General features: G+C 38.4%; 2 protein-coding genes across 2 annotated transcripts; one reads left to right on the forward strand and one right to left on the reverse strand.

The window, feature by feature from the left end:
- The first annotated feature begins 4,772 nt into the window (after positions 1-4,772).
- On the forward strand, positions 4,773-9,144 carry LOC149593692 (uncharacterized). The gene is made up of 8 exons (XM_089861682.1): positions 4,773-4,898; positions 4,963-5,057; positions 5,806-6,137; positions 7,455-7,849; positions 7,914-8,055; positions 8,115-8,301; positions 8,382-8,557; positions 8,639-9,144. Exons 1-8 carry the CDS (start codon positions 4,773-4,775, stop codon positions 9,010-9,012), a joined length of 1,827 nt encoding a protein of 608 aa, XP_089717808.1. The 3' UTR covers positions 9,013-9,144.
- A 247-nt stretch (positions 9,145-9,391) lies between these two features.
- LOC149593693 (uncharacterized) lies at positions 9,392-10,867 on the reverse strand. The gene has a single exon (XM_089861683.1). The coding sequence runs from the start codon at positions 10,865-10,867 to the stop codon at positions 9,392-9,394; it is 1,476 nt and encodes a 491-aa protein (XP_089717809.1).
- Positions 10,868-19,094: the final 8,227 nt, after the last annotated feature.

A 19,094-nucleotide genomic window follows, 5' to 3' on the forward strand; every position in this document is an offset into this window, starting at 1 on the left:
AATCTTCAACCATTTGAAAAAGAGATTGGTAACGTCGCTGGCGCACCTTCTGTCAGAAGACAGCAACGCCCATTTTACAAAATCCTGGTAGCTGCTTTTGATCGAAATTTCCATTTTCTGCCCTCCATAAATTCGAGGAAATGAGAGTTCTTCGCAATCTTCATCGTATAGCAAAGACACAGGGGCGGCTACCTTCTCCCGGTGCAAATGTTATCGTAACGTTTTTGTCCAATAAATCGTCAGCTGACAACAGCAAGGAATCTCTGGCTCCGCAATTGACTCTTTCGTCTTCCTTTTCTTCAACCCACTCTTCGTCACTATCAACTTCCTGTTCACCAGCGCTTATATCTATTGGTGCATGGCCTTCAATTGAGGTAGCCTCTTTTGGATGTGAGACTTCAGTTAAAGCAATGTTTCTGTCATTTTCTTTCACGACGAAATCAACGTTTTCATCCACCAACGTGTCCATGAGGCCCTCCGAAAGAGGGACGAATGTTTCTTGTAAAGTGGTGATTGCAGCAACGACCTAAGCGCTGCTAAAATGTTCTTAGGACGTACTGTTTCAAACAAAAATGGGCTATTATACTGCATGCGACGCATTAATTTAACTTGTATTGTATGCGTGTTGTCCGGGAGCCTTGGTAAAACAGAACAGGACGTGTCTACATTACAAGGAACGTTAACAACTGTACCCTTCGAACCTTTTTGCAAATCGCAACCAAGCGATCGTATTTGAATGAACGGAATTCTTGGGATAACGAGCCGTTGTTCTAGATTAGATAACCCTGTAATAGTCTCACTTACGACGGGAAATGGAAAGCCATTATGGGGACTGAATTTTGGAACTAGCCCTTTAGACACGGCTGCATGACAAGCCGTGCACAATTCCACTATCGGAGTCAGAACACTTGTAAGATATCCAACGCTTTCCGGAAAATTTTCTAAACTGATTAACGCCATAGAGCTTTTAAAACAAAGCCTGGAACATATTTCGCACTTATGCGTAGGAACATCTTTTATTGCTTCGCAATACAAAAATTCTTGATATAATGGATCATTCTTCTTTACAAGTTTTCTAACTTGGGCAGACAAATTTTCATTTTCCCGATCCCTATATTCCGGGTCTGTCCTTCTTTCCGCTTGGGCGGCTCGATCCCTTTCCTTGTACTCCGGATTTTCCCTTTTTCCGCTTGGGCGGCTCGTTCCCTTTCCTTGTACTCCGGATTTTTCCTTCTTTCCTCTTGGGCAGCTCCTTCCCTTTCCCTATATTCCGGGTCTGCCCTTCTTTCCGCTTGGGCGGCTCGTTCCCTTTCCTTGTACTCCGGATTTTCCCTTTTTCCGCTTGGGCGGCTCGTTCCCTTTCCTTGTATTCCGGATTTTCCCTTCTTTTTGCCTGAGCGGCTCGCAATCTTTCCCTTCTTTCCGCTTGGGCGGCTCCCTCCCTCTCTCTATATACCGGATCTTCCCTTTTTTCAGCTTGAGCGACTAGCTCCCTTTCCCGCTTCAGTTTATATAATTCCCTTCGTCTAGCATTACGTTTTTCTCTAGCCTCAGGATCCAAACTTTTACTCTCTCTACTTTTTTTTACTTTCCCAAGTTTTTCGGCTTCATCTGAATCATTTCCCCTTTTGTTACTGGGCATTTCACTTGTTATAGGCCTACCATAAATAGAAAATTAGGAATAGCAAATCGATTAGAGCCTACTTGAGTTGTTCAATCCTTTATTCCTCGACTCGAACACGAGTAGAAAAGGGTACTGAGCACACGCCGACAACTTCAACGCGCACGTCAACAATAACAATATAAAAAAATAAGTAATAAATAATAATGATATAATAATACTGAAGCAAGTAATAATATTAAAAAAATTAATAATGTAACACGTTAACAAAATATGCAGCAAAAAAAATAAAACGTCCATCGCTTAAATGTTTTTTCAAGTTTATAAAAATGCAGAATGAAAACGAAAGGAATGTCGTAAGTGGGAGGGGGGAGAAAAGGGATTGAAAGTTTTATGAAGAATGAAAGGGACGCGAATAGGCCTATAACCAAGGAAGTAGCTAAAACTTTCTTAGTATTTCACCATTCTGTCCGGTGGTTGGCAGAGAGTTTTTGGCGTGAATCATTACGTTACAAGTCCCCCCCACTTGCGTGACGTCGTACTGGCGATGATGGAGACGATAGATATGGGTTGGCGCCTTAAAATTAACAGGTCGGGGTTGTTTCCGGAGCTTCCTTTGATCTGTATAGATTCGTACATAAAAGAAATACGTAGGGTAGGGAACAGTACTTTCTACCTTAATCCTTTGGGAGACTCGTGGCGACATCTATTTAAACCAAGTTCAATTTTAATATTAAAAATAAAACTACAATGTTTAAATTTTTCTATTACATAATTAATTTTATGTTGTTCAATTAAATGCAAATCTAATATTTTTTATTTGAATCATTAGTTTTTTAATTAAGTATAATGTATTACGAGCGAGGACGAACACACCCACGGCCAAACAACATAAAAAACATCGTTTGTATAATCTTGCTTTTGAGAGGTATTTGTTATTTGCCTTTGTGAATCGTTTTTCTTAAGGATAGAAACCTATTCAGTGGACTGAATTTTGGAACTTAGCCTTTAGATACGTTTGCATGACAAGCTATGCACAATTTCAGTATGGGAGTAGCAATACCGCTTCTAAAACAAAGCTTACAACATATTTCACACTTGTGTGTAGGAGCATCTTTTATAGCTTCGGAATAAAAATATTCTTTATAAAGTGTATTTGAATTTGTTTTTAACGATAAGAAATAAATAAATGTACATATTAGAAATTCATGGATTTGGAAACTTTTATTTGTGTCATAGTTACAATAGATTGAGGAAACAAAGTGTTTTATTTGAGTATTTCCTCCTGTGATGATGTTTTAGGCGGTTCAGCCTGTGATGATGTCTTGGGCGTTTCAGCCTGTGATGATGTCTTGGGTGTTTGAGCTTGTTGACCCATAAATTGTTCTTCAGTTATGTTATGGAAAGTTTCATCATCGTCGGATGTGAGGTCAACATCCAGTATTTCTTGTGGACTGTGTAATATAATAAGAGTGCCAAAGCATGGATTTTATAGTGTCTTTAAACGTAAATGTAATGTACATGTCACATGTGTGTAATGACAGTAGGGAAAGTGCTTACTTAGTTGAGTTCATTTTCTGTTTTTTTTGTGGGTGGAGATTCAAATTTTTCGTCCAGAGGGTTGATGGATGTAGTTCTAAATGATGTATATTGTTTGATTAGTCATGAATCAAAGATAGAATCGAAGTTAAAATTATCTATTATCCGCATATATGATAAGTTTAAGTTATGATATATATATATATAGTTATGTAAGTAAATCTAAGATCTAATCCAAATGATTTTAGAAGACGCGTAATCATTAAACGCTTTGACCCGCCTTTGATAGTTCTAATATAGTTACATGTAATCCGTAATAGGTGCACAAGGTTAGTTCAGTGATTAGCTCCTCGGTTTCTAATAAAAAATATTTGATTTATCCACTTTGGAAGTATTTGCTGTTGTGCACTTTTAAATTTAGGTCGGAGCTTTCAAGACAGTATCACACTGACCATAATATTTGTATTAATTACCGGTATTTTATGTAAACATTTTAAAATAGCTTAATTTACATGGTCAGAAAACTGACAATCTACTATCTAGTGATTTCATATATTTTTGAAGAATTTATTTATTACCCTTTTAGTAAATGGTAGATTAGTCATGCATGTAAATATGAAAATGTTTATGGAAATTTTCAATGTAGAAGTAAAATAAGATATATCATGAAAAGTGGCTTACTCAGTTGAACAAGTTTTTCGCAGAGATGCTAGTGTTTCGTCCAATGACTTGGTAGCTATAGTTCTAAATTTGGTTTATTTTTTTATTAGTTATAAATCAAAACCAAAGGTTGTAACCAAAGGTTGTGTTAAAAAAATTTAATTTTTTCCTTGCCTCTTATTTTCCAAATTCATATAACAGGCAGACTTTGAGTGATAAGATACAAAGGCTTCCCGCAAATCTTGGAAATCATCCCAAACTTTGTACAAATTTTTTATAACCCCATTTGAGTTCAAGTATGCTGTCGAACCGTGGCAAAAACTCAGTGTATGGCAAGCCATTTCTTTGGGAACGTCGTTCAAATAACAGAAAGCCGCCAAGCGTACGAGTTCAAATTTATCCTCTACAGATTTTTTGAAGAAGGTTTTGTTGATGTCATCCGGCCAATCTTGAGCTTTCAGTCCAATAACACTTTGTAAAGTAATCCATGGGTTTGTAAAATAATTGTTTTTGCGAGGAGACACATATTTCGACATTTTTTTTTTAATGAAAATACTAAGGAAATAAACTTTTGTTTCAGAATGGTTACTTATAAGCAAAAACCAATTTACTTCGGGCTTGTAGGGCTAACTCTTCAATAACGTAGATACTTTGTAACTTAAGGCTTGGAATGCTCTATTTTAAAAACAGGATTTTTACGCTGGTTTTTCTTTTATTGTCCGATAGTTAGCAATCGTTGAAATACCAAAATTCCCAGAAATGAGAATTTGTAAAGCACGGTTTCTGGCCGGTATACAGAAGGTTTAGGGGAAGGAAATTTTTTGGTTTGTCCCGCGAGCCTGTTGTGGGGGTGGTGGTGGTGGTGGTCAGAGTTAACCAAAGAAATGGTTATGTCGGTGTCAGAGTTTACCGAAGAAATGGTTATTTTTTTCTTTTGGATTCTAAAGGATACATGAATGTACACCAATTCAACCCTGAATACACGAATGTACACCACTTCAACCCTGAATACACGAATATACACCATTTCAGTCCTGAATACACGAATGTACACCATTTCAACCCTGAATACACGAATGTACACCATTTCAACCCTGAAAAACACGAATGTACACCACTTCAACCCTGAATACATCACCTAGAAGTGTGAACAATATTTTATTGTTGACATTGATATTGAGCCAATAGTTCAAGGTGGGGAGTTTATGTTGAAGAATATTTGGATTAAGCAATTTTTGTAATTGTATTATGAGTAATTGATTAATGGAATATTAATTTTTGGAATTTTTTCATGGGTAAAATAGTTTAATTCTTCAGCATAAAGTAAGATTCTATTTGAAGGTCGAAGGGACTTTTTTCGTGTAAAATTTGTATAGAGAGGTGATGGAAACTGTCACGTAGGCCTTGTGGTCCTATAAAGAAACACCTACGTCATGGGTAGCCTTTCCCCTTATAGTGCAAGAGCTTGAAATTCTTGGAAATAAAAAAGACCACCAGAGTGGGGCTTTTTCGGAAAAGAGTTTGTTCTACCATAGAGGGTATACAGTAGAGGAGTAGACAGTTTCGATATTTAGTTCTTGCAAAATTTTTCGGGGCTACTTCCGGTGTTTGGTTTCCTGTTCGAAATAGAAACCGTTAACAATTAAAATTAAGCAGACGACGTTTTTTAACCAATAAGGAAGAGTCTTGCTTAGAAGTCAATCAGCCAATGAGAACAAACCGGAAATGAGGGTAGAAAGTTTAGCGAGATATTCCCGTATACGTTAGAAAAGGCTACAGTGTCTACTCCTCTACCCTCTATGGTTCTACGATAGTATTACCCCCCCCAAAAAACAGAGTTATCCGCCATTCTTTCTAAATCTTTGTGGAAGAGCGGACACAAACAAATATGTCTCTACCAAATACTCAAGGTATACGTTATTAATTTCTTTTTTTTTGGTTAAGGATAGTTCAAAATATTTTTGGGAATAACACGTTACTTTCAGAGGGCAAAGACAGTGTGACGACTATAAAACGAATCAAGAAAACATCGTCGATGAAGCCCATATGAATGAAGTAAATACTATCGATGAAGCACACATTAATGAAGATAACAACTTAGAAAAAACTACTACTGATCCAACATCGCCGACAACTGGAACAAAAAAGGAAAACTCCAGAAACTTGGAAAAACGTTGCTATCATTGCAAATCTCCACAACATTTAATAAGACATTGTCCTAATGTCAAACGAGGGCACCATCGCCGTGAACGAGGACGGATTGGCAATGATAACCACCAACAAAGACATGGATTACAGCGATCGTCAAGACATCATCGTAATGATAAAGCCCGCAACAAAAATTTGATAGAAAAACTTTTGGATTTTTTTAGTTTCTTACATGCTACAAGTTTTTTGAAGTTTTATGACAAACAAAAATTTGTTTGAAAAACTTTTGGATAATTTTTAGTTTCTTACATGCTACAATTTATTTTAGTTTTATTACATGCTACAAGTTTTAACGAGTAATTGAAAACAAAATATCCAAGAAGCACTCAATGTTTAATTGAAAACAAAATATCCAAGAAGCACTCAATGTTTCATTGAAAACAAAATATCCAAGAAGCACTCAATGTTTGTATTAAATTAGAAAATCATTTTCATTGTCATAGGCATGATTTTTAACACTAGAAATAGTAAAAAACTACGACAAAACCCATTTATGACATTCATGTATTCAGGATTCATGTATTTATGGTGTAATTGGTGTACATTCATGTATAATGGTGTACATTCATGTATTCAGGATTCGTGTATTCAGGGTGTAATTGGTTTACATTCATGTATTCAGGGTGTAATGTATTCATAGTGTCAGGGCAACTTACACAGCGACATCTATTTAAACCAAGTTGAACTACAATATTAAAAATAAAACTACAATGTTTAAATTCTTCTATTACATAATTAATTTTATGTTGTTCAATTAAATGCAAATCTAATATTTTTTATTTGAATCATTAAAGTTTTTTTTTAAAAAAATTAACTATAATGTATTACCACAATAGAAACGGCAACTCCCACTTCCTTCCCCAGTGAAACTAATAGCTCACATCTTACGATGTGGCTAAAAACGCCTTTCACGTGCGGTTTATAATTGTGTCGAGAGTCATTATGACAGCCAGGGTACAAACAGTGCCTTGTATCGACCATATTTGCTAAAAACTATACCTAATTTTATTATTTTAACACTTTTGTGCGTCAATAAGTGGCAATAGGCTAATAGCCAATAATAAAAATATACTTACCAAGGCTTAAGTGTGTTACTCGCGATTGCTTCTAATATAACCCCTAATATACATTAATTACGTAAAATGTAATGAGCCTTTTCGCACTGCGGGGAGGGAGAGAACAGGGGAGTTCGTTGGGCATGCGCGTTGCGTTGTTTGTAGCCGACTGCTGCCCAGGGTGATTGGGGCCTTTGGAGGTGAGTGGAAATTTCTTTTGATTTGTAAGTTTAGATGAAATATTTTATGTATTATTATTTTGTTTTAGGATGACCAAATTGTATAGTTCTAAAGACAACCAATCTTTAATAAATTAGCATATTAGATAGTTAGAATTTTCATTAAAATCAAAATGCCTTCATGTTGTGTAGCTGGCTGTAAGACTCGGTCAGGTACCGATGTAGCCAGAAGAGATAATGTCAAATTTCACAGAATCCCTATTGCAAGAATTAAATTATGGCAAAGGATTATTAATAGAAAAGACTGGAAAGCTTCATCCACTAGTAGAGTGTGCAGTAGACATTTTGTTAGTGGGTACCCAGGCTGGGAAGTCGAAGACCCAGATTGGATACCAACATTGTTTATGAAACCAAGTTCAACCCAAGTTAAAGCAAAAAGAATACGGCTATCGCAGTCACCTAATACCAGTAAGATTCTTGAAAACAAATCAGTGGATCCTGATATTGTCCCATTCTACCAAGAAGAAAGGCCAGTAATTTCTATTAACGAGAGAGAAGAACGATGCAAAACGAGGGAAGCTAAAAAGGTGTGATGATGACTTAAAACTTCTTATAAATACAAGATTAATGTTGCATATTTCTTTTTCGTAGCTTAAAAGAGCTAAAGAACTGAAAAATAAAAACTTCATGGCAGACTCTCTTAAAGCTTCGTTAAATTTTCATGACTATGTGGTTAATTCAGTTAGTGAGACTGTTGAACGAAAGAAGAAAAACAGCGAAATAATTTACACTTGTAGGTATATTTTTTCTTGATAAGTAATTAAACGGTTATTTATACTATAATTGTTAAAGCTATTGGCACGCAAACAATTACTGATCCACTTTTATACGAGAATCATTGTTTAAAAGAAAAAGTTCAAGAATATGAGGAGATATTACGTCAAAAGTCATGGTCGGTTGAGAAAATTCAACACGATGATAATGTCACTCGATTTTATACAGGAATGCCAACTTTTCCTGTTTTCATGTGGTTGTTTAAGTAAGTATCTTAGCGCAAAACTGTTTCGGGGAACTTTTGTAAATTTTAAGTGTTAATATGTTATTTAATTAATATTTTAGTTTTTTGAAAGAAAAAGCGAGAAAAATGACGTATTATCGAGCCTCAAAGGTAGAGAATAACGAAAGGAAGAACGTGCGGTTTCGGAAATTGTCCCTAATTAATGAATTTTTAGCAGTGCTAATGAGATTAAAACTCGGTCTGCTTGTGCAAGATATTGCCGATCGTTTTGATATTAGTATATCAACTTTTTCCGAAATTTTTACAACTTGGATTTGTTTACTGGATAGAGAACTTTGTGGTTTATGCCCATTTCCAGACAAAGAGCTTGTGGAAGATTACATGCCTAAGAAATTTCGCAAATACCCGGATACGCGTATAATCCTAGATTGTACGGAAGTTTTCATTGAGCGGTCATCAGATATGTTAACTCAGAATGTAACATTTTCTTCATACAAACATCACAACACAGCTAAATTCCTTATTGGGATTACACCAGGAGGTGTAATCTCATTTATTTCGGCAGCATGGGGAGGTCGAGCCTCTGATAAAGTGATTGTTGAAAAAAGTGGAATATTAGATATGTTAGACGCCGGTGACAACGTAATGGCTGATAAAGGATTCTTAATAGAGAAAATGTTGGAAGAGAGAGGGTGTAAACTTAATATACCTCCAATGAAAAAAATCAAATAGAGATCAATTTACAGAAGAGGAAGTCCTTGAAACTCGGAGGATAGCCGAGTTACGAATACATGTTGAAACATCAATTGGACGAATCAGAAATTTTCATATTTTAGATGGGGTATTTCCCATTACCCAAATAAAGCTAATAAGTCAAATATTTAGTGTTTGTGCATATTTAACCAACATTAATAAACCAATAATAAGATAGATTTAAAAACGTTTATAATAAAATTTATAGTTCAGTAAATTTAACATTGTCTCACTGAAATCTTTTGTACTATAATCAAATTTTGAACATTTGTGTACCCGTTATGTTTATGATTAACAGCATTTTTTATTAATATTTATACCATTCTCAATTGTAAAAAAGAGGAACTTAAACCTGTTGTTATATAATATAAGGTACAATGTAGCGTTGATAAAATTCAACAAGACTGGTTTCTAGTTCGTTCCAAGCATCGGGATCAAAACGAATTCTTTCCATATAGACGTGACTAGTTTCTTTGGTACCAGCAAATATCACAAAATCTGCCCAGGGCAGATTTTTAATTGCCATTTCCCCTAAAATCTGATAATAATAGATGGAGTTTCGCTTTAAAAAGTATTCGTCATTTTTCCTCTCTACACAAAAATTTTTGAACTGACTAGCAATTTTGGTGGCAGGCATGTTACTAATATCTATTTTGTTTAAAGATGATGGACATTTAACCTCTAAGACTCCTTTTGAAAACTCGTTAGGGTCCATTACAATTCCATCGGAAGTCGCTCCAAGAAAATTGTACTTGGTGTATAGTGTAAGGCCCGTTTCTTTAACTTCGAATCCAGTTAGATCCTTGTACCTCTCTATTGCTAACGGTTCCAAGTCTATTCCTCTCTTCATGGCCTTTGGAAGAGACGAATACATGTCCAGTTTTTGTGGATTGAGAATTTTTTCAATGATAGATTTTGGAATCGTCTTGCACTTGGCTTTCGCAACAAGTCCAAAGTTGGAGCTGGTAATTCTGCCAATTCTTAAATCTTTCCATAAATCACAGTTTGCTTGAGTTTTGGTGTGCTGCTCAATAAATTGAACCTCTTCCAAACTTATTTTCTGTACATTTATGTCTATGAAAGCTCTTTCATCGGTAGGATTTCCCAACTCGTTTTTTATTTTGAAAATGAATTTCTTTGCATCAATTACAGCGTCAACTTTGCTAGAATTTTTTAAATCAGATGGTTTGGAAGAGTCTGTTAATTCAGCAATTTCAAAAGCAGATTGGGCGAGAGATGGTGCTATTTCTGGAAATTCTCTAACGTTGATATCGTTTCCAGCATCATCTGATCTAATATCAATTTCTATAGCAACTTCCGGCACCATTTCTTGAAATTCTTCAATTGGGATTTTCCAGAAATGCTGTAATCCAGTTGGAAAGATTGTCATTAGCTCTTTAACTGCTTGCCTATTTTTCACAGGATCAATTTCTCGATCACAAGCGCGGCGTCCATCAAAATCGAACTTGAGGTTGTTAGCTTCTTCGACAATACGTGTAGTGTCATTGCACAATCGTGGTCTTTTAAACATCTTTGGCATAATTATACTAGGTTGGAAATCTTGAGAACGTGGCTGGTTCCACACACATGGCTTGGATGTGCATGCTGAATCTCCAGAAATTTGGCGTTCCCGACTTAAAGCCTCCAAGCACAGAAGCAATGCTCCGATATGGCTACATGATCCAGATAAGCCTCGAGCACATTCACATGCCCCGCCACAGATTTTACCATTGGTTTTGATGCAAACGATAACATTGTACGCCAGACGCTTTTGTGATGCAAAACACTTTGACTTTACGTACACTAAAGTGGCTGTAATTTTAACAACTAACATCAAAGAATGAATGTCACCAGAATTTTTATGTGCAATGGCCCTATCTTCCAATGTGAACGTCGTCAATGTTTTTGCAAGTTTGAAGCCTTGGGCAATCAGTTACTGCAGCTGTAGAGGAGCTGGAAATGTTATTATTTTGGTCTTGACCGCCTTGGTTACCTAAGCCTTGGTCACAACTTTGTCTTTCATCACAGTGAAACTTTTCTAAAGCTTCGATGTATTGAATTTTTTTCCAGTTAGATTTAAAAACTATTTCCTTTTCTTTCAATAACAGTTTCAGTTGCGGAATGGTGTATTTACTATACATTTTGGATATAACTGTACTGTTCACAAACCCTCCATTCGAAAATAAGGTAGAATCGCGCCGAAGCGAGAAAATAAGCTACATCGCGCTTTCTGCGCAGGCGTGAATAAATTAGCGAAAAGGCTCATTACGAACGAAATCAAATTTAATTATGAGCAAAATGTTAACAATTTGTACCTTTAAAATAGAAAAACAATAGGAAGAACGTTCCGAACCGGAATTATAATGGAATTCAGCGCCTCAAAAGAAACTTTTAGAGCAGTCAGATTTTTGGGGAATCAGAGACCAAGTTTGGCTTTGACCAATAAAATTTGTCTCGGAAAGTAGCTAGGCGCTTTCAAAGGTTAGGTCTCCTTAGGGGAAGGGGTGTGGGGTGTGCCCGATATATAACTCCTTGCTATGCTCTCCCAGATTCAGGGAGGAAAGGAGGTTCCCCTGGGTTATTACAGCAAGTTATTTCAAGGGGCGGAGTTTAACTATGGTATCCCCGAGAAAGAGTGCCTCGCTGTCGTTAAGGGCATACAGAAATTCCGCCTTTATTTGGAGGGACGTCACTTTACTTTAGTTACAGATCATGTCTGGCTGTTGACATTGAGGGAACAGAAAAGCAAACTCTGAGATGGGCCATCGAGTTACAGGAATACGACATCAACATCCTTCACGGTCCCGGAAAAACCAACAGGGTTGCTGATGCGTTGTCCCGTCCCATTCAAGAGCTCCAACAGAGCAAGAAAATACCGTTTAAAACCTTTTTGTCCATTTTCCTAGCCGATGACCATCATGAAATCCAGCCTCTGTCATCAAAAGACATTCGGGAGGCTCAGGAGGCTGACTAAGAGTGGGATACCATACGAACAGGTATTAAGAGTGGTAAAGAACACACGGTGTACGAGCTCCGATATGATCTGTTGTACCGGAAGAATTCTGCCTTTCATGTTGCTAAGCCAGTGGTACCGAAGTCTCTACATCCTCTTCTCCTGGATATGTACCTTAGCCATCCCCTTTCCGGTCATATGGGGTGGTCTGGCCACTGAACGCAAGATTCTGACTCGATATTACTTCCCGCACTTTCGTCCTATTATTCGTCGTTTTTTTAAGGAATGCAAGACATGTCAGCACTACAAGGCCCGTAATATTCGTCAGCTGGGCCGGATGTTGTCCAACACCAGTGCCTTTGTGCCTAACCAACTAGTATGGATCGATATGATGGGTCCGTTACCACCTACGCAACGCCAGAATCGCTTCCTTATTGTCATTGTCAATTATTTCACCAAATATGTGGAAATACACGCTGTCCGTAACATTACTGCCGTTACCGTGGGAAACGTCTTCCTGAAGTACATATCACGCCATGGGTCTCCTGAATCTGTGTGTTCTGATAATGGCCCGTAATTCACGTCGGCCCTGTGGACCCACGTTTGTCGTCTCATGAAGGTAAAACCAACCTTCACGAACTTAACCGAACGAGTTAATCGGGTTCTCAGCGAACTCATGAGTATGTATGTGTGCAACACTCATGCAGATGGGACCTAGGTTTGGAGATGCACGAGTTAACCATAAACTCGGTTGTCCATGTAACCACTGGATTTTAACCCTTAGCTTTACAGTACGGACGTGAACGACGTCTTCCATGGGAGTGCGAAGATCGCCCTTCGATCCATCAAGGGACTCGATGTCATGGTCCCTGACCTGATTACTTACGACAAAGGGCCGATAAACCAAATACAAGCCATTAGAGACGAGACTGATTTGTTTTCTCGCCTTGCACAGGCCCGACCGAAGTTCTACTACGATTTACACTACAGTGGAACGGAATTAGAACAGGGACAACTCGTCTGGAAACGGTCTCATAAACTATCGCAAGCAGCTACCGGCTTTAGTACTAAGTTGGCACCAGCTTGGGAAGACCCGTATCGTAATGTGGAAAAACAGGGAACCCTGACAGATGTTTTACGTCATGGTATCACGGGTGCGCCCGCTGGCACTTGGCACATTAACGAGCATAAACTTTTTATCCACCAGGGGGAGTTTCCTGTCCCTCCTGATACAGATTCTGAGGACGATGCCGAGGAAGGGATTGATGATAAGTGCAAGGACACTGCTTTTAATTCTAATTTAAATACTACTTTTAATAAAGCCCTCTCTGATGTCGTACCATCATCGCCTGATACAGGCCCCACGGCCTCAAGTGATGAAGATCCCATACCTATGCCGTCCCTAGACGAATCACTACTCGGCGATATATCTGCTACGGGAGACCAAGAAGAGTCTTCCACATCGCCATCACCTAATCCGTTGCTAGTCCCGTTCGAATTGGGATGGACACGTGAAGTGGTGAAACGGAAAAAGTCGTCTGCTACGGGTCAGACTCATGCGGTGTATTATTACACTGTAGGGCCGTTGCAACGGAAATTACGTTCCTGGCCCGATTACTTGCGAGTGCAACATATTTTTCGTGGCTTGCAACGCCATCACTTTAGTTGGCTGGAGCTCCTCCGCACTTGGAAATATTCCGGGACGCACGGTATTTATGTCTCGTACTAACTATCTGACCTTTTCATAGATGTCCGACGAACGCCCACCCCCCTTCGAAGGCACCGTTCAGGTTGTCCTTCGCCGGCAAGAGGGCGTTACATTACGTTCCCTAGGCGTGAGAACGTCTCCCCCGCCTCGACAGGTGTATATCACCTCAACCTTTTGTCAAGATAGAAACCGGTCGGAATCCGCTTACCCTCCTCGTTCATGGCAACCACGCCTACAGTACGGACGTGAACGACGTCTTCCATGGGAGTGCGAAGATCGCCCTTCGATCCATCAAGGGACTCGATGTCATGGTCCCTGACCTGATTACTTACGATAAAGGGCCGATAAACCAAATACAAGCCATTAGAGACGAGACTGATTTGTTTTCTCGCCTTGCACAGGCCCGACCGAAGTTCTACTACGATATACACTACAGTGGAACGGAATTAGAACAGGGACAACTCGTCTGGAAACGGTCTCATAAACTATCGCAAGCAGCTACCGGCTTTAGTACTAAGTTGGCACCAGCTTGGGAAGACCCGTATCGTAATGTGGAAAAACAGGGAACCCTGACAGATGTTTTACGTCATGGTATCACGGGTGCGCCCGCTGGCACTTGGCACATTAACGAGCATAAACTTTTTATCCACCAGGGGGAGTTTCCTGTCCCTCCTGATACAGATTCTGAGGACGATGCCGAGGAAGGGATTGATGATAAGTGCAAGGACACTGCTTTTAATTCTAATTTAAATACTACTTTTAATAAAGCCCTCTCTGATGTCGTACCATCATCGCCTGATACAGGCCCCACGGCCTCAAGTGATGAAGATCCCATACCTATGCCGTCCCTAGACGAATCACTACTCGGCGATATATCTGCTACGGGAGACCAAGAAGAGTCTTCCACATCGCCATCACCTAATCCGTTGCTAGTCCCGTTCGAATTGGGATGGACACGTGAAGTGGTGAAACGGAAAAAGTCGTCTGCTACGGGTCAGACTCATGCGGTGTATTATTACACTGTAGGGCCGTTGCAACGGAAATTACGTTCCTGGCCCGATTACTTGCGAGTGCAACATATTTTTCGTGGCTTGCAACGCCATCACTTTAGTTGGCTGGAGCTCCTCCGCACTTGGAAATATTCCGGGACGCACGGTATTTATGTCTCGTACTAACTATCTGACCTTTTCATAGATGTCCGACGAACGCCCACCCCCCTTCGAAGGCACCGTTCAGGTTGTCCTTCGCCGGCAAGAGGGCGTTACATTACGTTCCCTAGGCGTGAGAACGTCTCCCCCGCCTCGACAGGTGTATATCACCTCAACCTTTTGTCAAGATAGAAACCGGTCGGAATCCGCTTACCCTCCTCGTTCATGGCAACCACGCCAACCTCAAGAGGAGTCTCAACCACAACGGTATAGAGACCGTTCGCCACGAAGACCAACAAGAAGCTATGATGACCAGCCACGTCGACAAAGGCATTGTCAACGAGAATGCCTCGAATGCGGTATGCTGGGGCACGAAACTCCGACATGTCCTTATTTACGCCGTTGTTACCGGTGCGGACATCGGGGCCTTTTAGTAACAGTGTGCCCGCACCCACGACGCGTGCTACGCAAAATCCCCAACGGCAAGCATGGGTTACGAAAGGTTGCCTGTGGAACGCCTTCCCCGTCCACGAAGACATTAATATTATGTTGAATACTTAATGAAAAACAAATGACATAACATTGTTCTAAATACGTTCCAAATTTATTGTTCTAAAAATATCATTCTGTTTATAACAAGTTAGATAAATTGTAAGAAGTTCCTAATGAAGAAATAAACATATATGTAAATGCTATGTAATTAGTTAAGCCTGTAAATATTGTAACAAACACACTTTACCGCCGAGATTGAGGGGGGAAATGTAGCAGACGACGCTAGTTAGGGGATATAACGGACGGACGGCTGGCAGAAAGGGGCAGTCGGAATGGTCCGTGGAGTCAAGCGGTTAGAATAGTCAATCTCGTATGAATTTGTGTTAATATTTAGATAAAGGAAATAAATCAAATTCAAGTACAAAGTAAGAAGTCTTTATGTTATTTATTTAACTATCGGAACCCATCGACATGTCATGCTCACGCCTCCTACATGTAAGCTGTCCGTTACAAAACAAATCCAACAAAATCAATTAATATTATGGTAACAAAGTATTGCAAATAGGAATTAGCGGAGTGAAACATAAGTCGAGACTGAATGATGACCTGTTACTCAAAAAACGTCTAGTATTATGATTTAAATAAAAGTGAATTTATATTAACTTTATCACGTAGGTTTCTTGATGTAAATTAGTTTCTTATTTTTAATATATAAAAGACAATTGCATTTGACAACTAAGTAATGTATACTTAAGGTGATATTAGGCAATTAACTGTCGTAGACAAATGTATGCGTCTGTTTTATTGGTATTAGGGTGAAGGAGGACTGGCATTCAGGTGCCATGAACAGATATTTTTATGTTCTTAAGTATTGCTTTGTATAAATGATCATTTTAAAATTGTATTAATATTCATTTCAAATATGACTCATTAAATATATGTATTCAACTTAAAATACTGAATAATAAAAAGTCTTTTATATTGATATCTGTGCTGCAGTTTTAAATGAAGATTCCCGATATGTAAATTTTCATGTACATTTTAAGGTGTTACGATGCAAGATTTAAATGATTAAATATTTGGTAAAACTATAATTTTGTACGACCTATTCAAAAATGTGTATCAATTTAAACTGTAATGATTTATTTACTGGCTACTAACCCTTTAACAGTGTTTCTTTTGACCTTTCACGTCTAGTCACAACTAATCCTAGTAAAATAGGTTATGACCTCAGCAAACTTTAACGAAGATTCGATTAGAAAATGTCCCGACCTAAAGACTAGTAAGCCTATTGATGATTCAATGGTGATATTTCCATCTTACATTGCCTACTTTGTGATCAAAGGGATCAGTTATTAAATTTTCGTGCATCTCAATGTATTCAAGGGAAAATGCCAAGCACAAATGAGTTGAGACAATAAAACAACATTTGAATGGATAGAAAATGGGGAGTCAACATATTCTTGGGTTTTACTATTATTTCTCCAACAGTTCCCTTGAGGTTGGACATTTGGCAAGTATTTGTATATATTCTTCTGCTAGGTCGTGTTTGGCTTTCGATGAAGTTATAAAACTACGTTCTCCATGAATTAGTTATCTCCACTTACGAAAATGGACACGTTAGTGACGAAAGAAAATATTAATATCCATGAAATTCCTACTGTAGAGGTCAAAAATTCGTTACATAGAATGTTGGCAGTGGACTGAACTAATTTTTAATGGGATGATAGTATCAGTTTCATTTTCTTCATGTCAAACGCGCTCACCAGGCCCAATTACGGAGCTCTGACCAATAACATTAATATGGGCTGATACATGATAGTTTTGAATTTAATAATTTATTATAGCATATAATTACATTTGACCTACCAAAACACAACACAGAAATTTACATTTCAATATCGTAAGAAATAACTTTTCCAATATTATAAAGCACAGTACACAAATTCTCAAAGCCCGTAGGAGACACATATGGTTAAGTTTAGGTTTATAAACTTGATGGCGTAAAGCACTTAAAAATTTAATGTAAAAGTTATTGCACTGACCTTGCACCCACAGTTCAGTGTTCACGAAAAAATAAACTGAACTGATCCAGATTATATTTTCTTCCTAATATCAAGATCCAATCACAACCCTTTCCTAATATCAAGATCCAATCACAACCCTTTCCTAATATCAAGATCCAATCACAACCCTTTCCTAATATCAAGATCCAATCACAACCCTTTCCTAATATCAAGATCCAATCACAACCCTTTCCTAATATCAAGATCCAATCACAACCCTTTCCTAATATCAAGATCCAATCACAACCCTTAAGTTAAATCTGCCTTTAACCACCATCAACAATGAAAAGCCTTAAGCTTGATTTGGACTGACCAATGAGCGAACTTAGGAAAGGTAGGAGGAGATTCCTTTGTCAGGTTAATCCGGCGACTAAAATATTCCACTGAAGAAAACCTTGCTCCTGAGATTAAATAAATATTCATCGAGACAGTCCGGTGCAAATAGCAGCGGTTGACTCTTAAAGGGAGCCATCGGAGGGTTTGCATTTCCCTCCCGCAGATTTCCGAGCCCTCTTCTAGTTACGAGGGGAGTGAATAGATAGTATCCCCCTTTTTTTAAGGTAACTACTTTTTGTGGAAATGGGACACAATTTTTGAAGCCGTGAGTTTGCTGCTATGATCGCCATCTATTGCTTAAATAAATTATAGCTTCTCCAGATTTGAGTCTGTCTCGTGTTTTTTTTTTAAATTCCAACATTTTAATCCTTGGCGTAGCTTAGGGTAAATTGAGTTAATGAGTACTTTGTACTGTTGATCAAAATGCCTTGTTCTTGTAGAACCAATTGCTTAAGCAATAAAAATAGAAACGTTTGAAAATGCTGAACGGAAAACTTAAAATGCTCAAGTTTATGTACTAGTGGGGAGAATTTGGAGTGCTGTAATGGCGAAATCGATGTATGCGCAGGTGGTAGTGGTATGGGTAATGAGCCCCCAAGGAAAAGAATTAGAATCGGTCGTCCTAAAATAAAGAACTCGAAAATAACCCTTCATGCTGCGACCAGTAGGCCCAAACAATATGATAATGAAGCACCCCAATCCAACAATGTAGAAGAAGCTTCTTTGATTCCTAATGACCCAACGCCTCCCATTGTAGCTAATGAGGTATTCAGTTTTTTCGCCACATCGTATATATACGATGAGGCTATTAGTTTGTCCCGCGAGCCTGTGGGAGTGGTAATGGTCGTGGTCGTGGTAGTTGTAGTAGTTTTTTGCGATTTGGAATGTGGTCACAGTTACCCAAAGAAATGGTTATGTCAGAGGTAACCGAGGAAATGGTTATTCTATGCTTTTAGCAGTATAAAATTTTTCGTTCTTCATTGAAGGGAGGGAGAGTGAACGTGAGAGAATTGTGGTGAGGTAATATTTTTCGTTCGTGTATTTTAAAAGGATGGGGATAATAATAGCATGTTTAAGCATTGCATTTAATTGTACAGGTAAGATTAAGCTTTGTGAATTGTGGTTTACGTTTCCTCGATATATTTAAAGCTAGAGAGAGAGAATTTTAGTAGTGCCTTAATTTAAATGGAAGTTTTAATACTCCCTTTAAAATTCCGGTCACCCGTGGACAATGAGGGTTTCACGCCATCAATCATCCCTCTCCCCGATTTCAAAATTCAAAGAAATGGAGGGGGATTTTTAAGAAGCAAATGCAAGTAAATACCGACGTTATATATTGAATGGTGTTTATTATTAGA

Source organism: Phalangium opilio, unplaced genomic scaffold (assembly GCF_054372755.1).
Source record: "Phalangium opilio isolate 3A_F unplaced genomic scaffold, DU_Popi_V2 ptg000487l_1, whole genome shotgun sequence".
Taxonomy (NCBI): Eukaryota; Metazoa; Arthropoda; class Arachnida; order Opiliones; family Phalangiidae; genus Phalangium; species Phalangium opilio.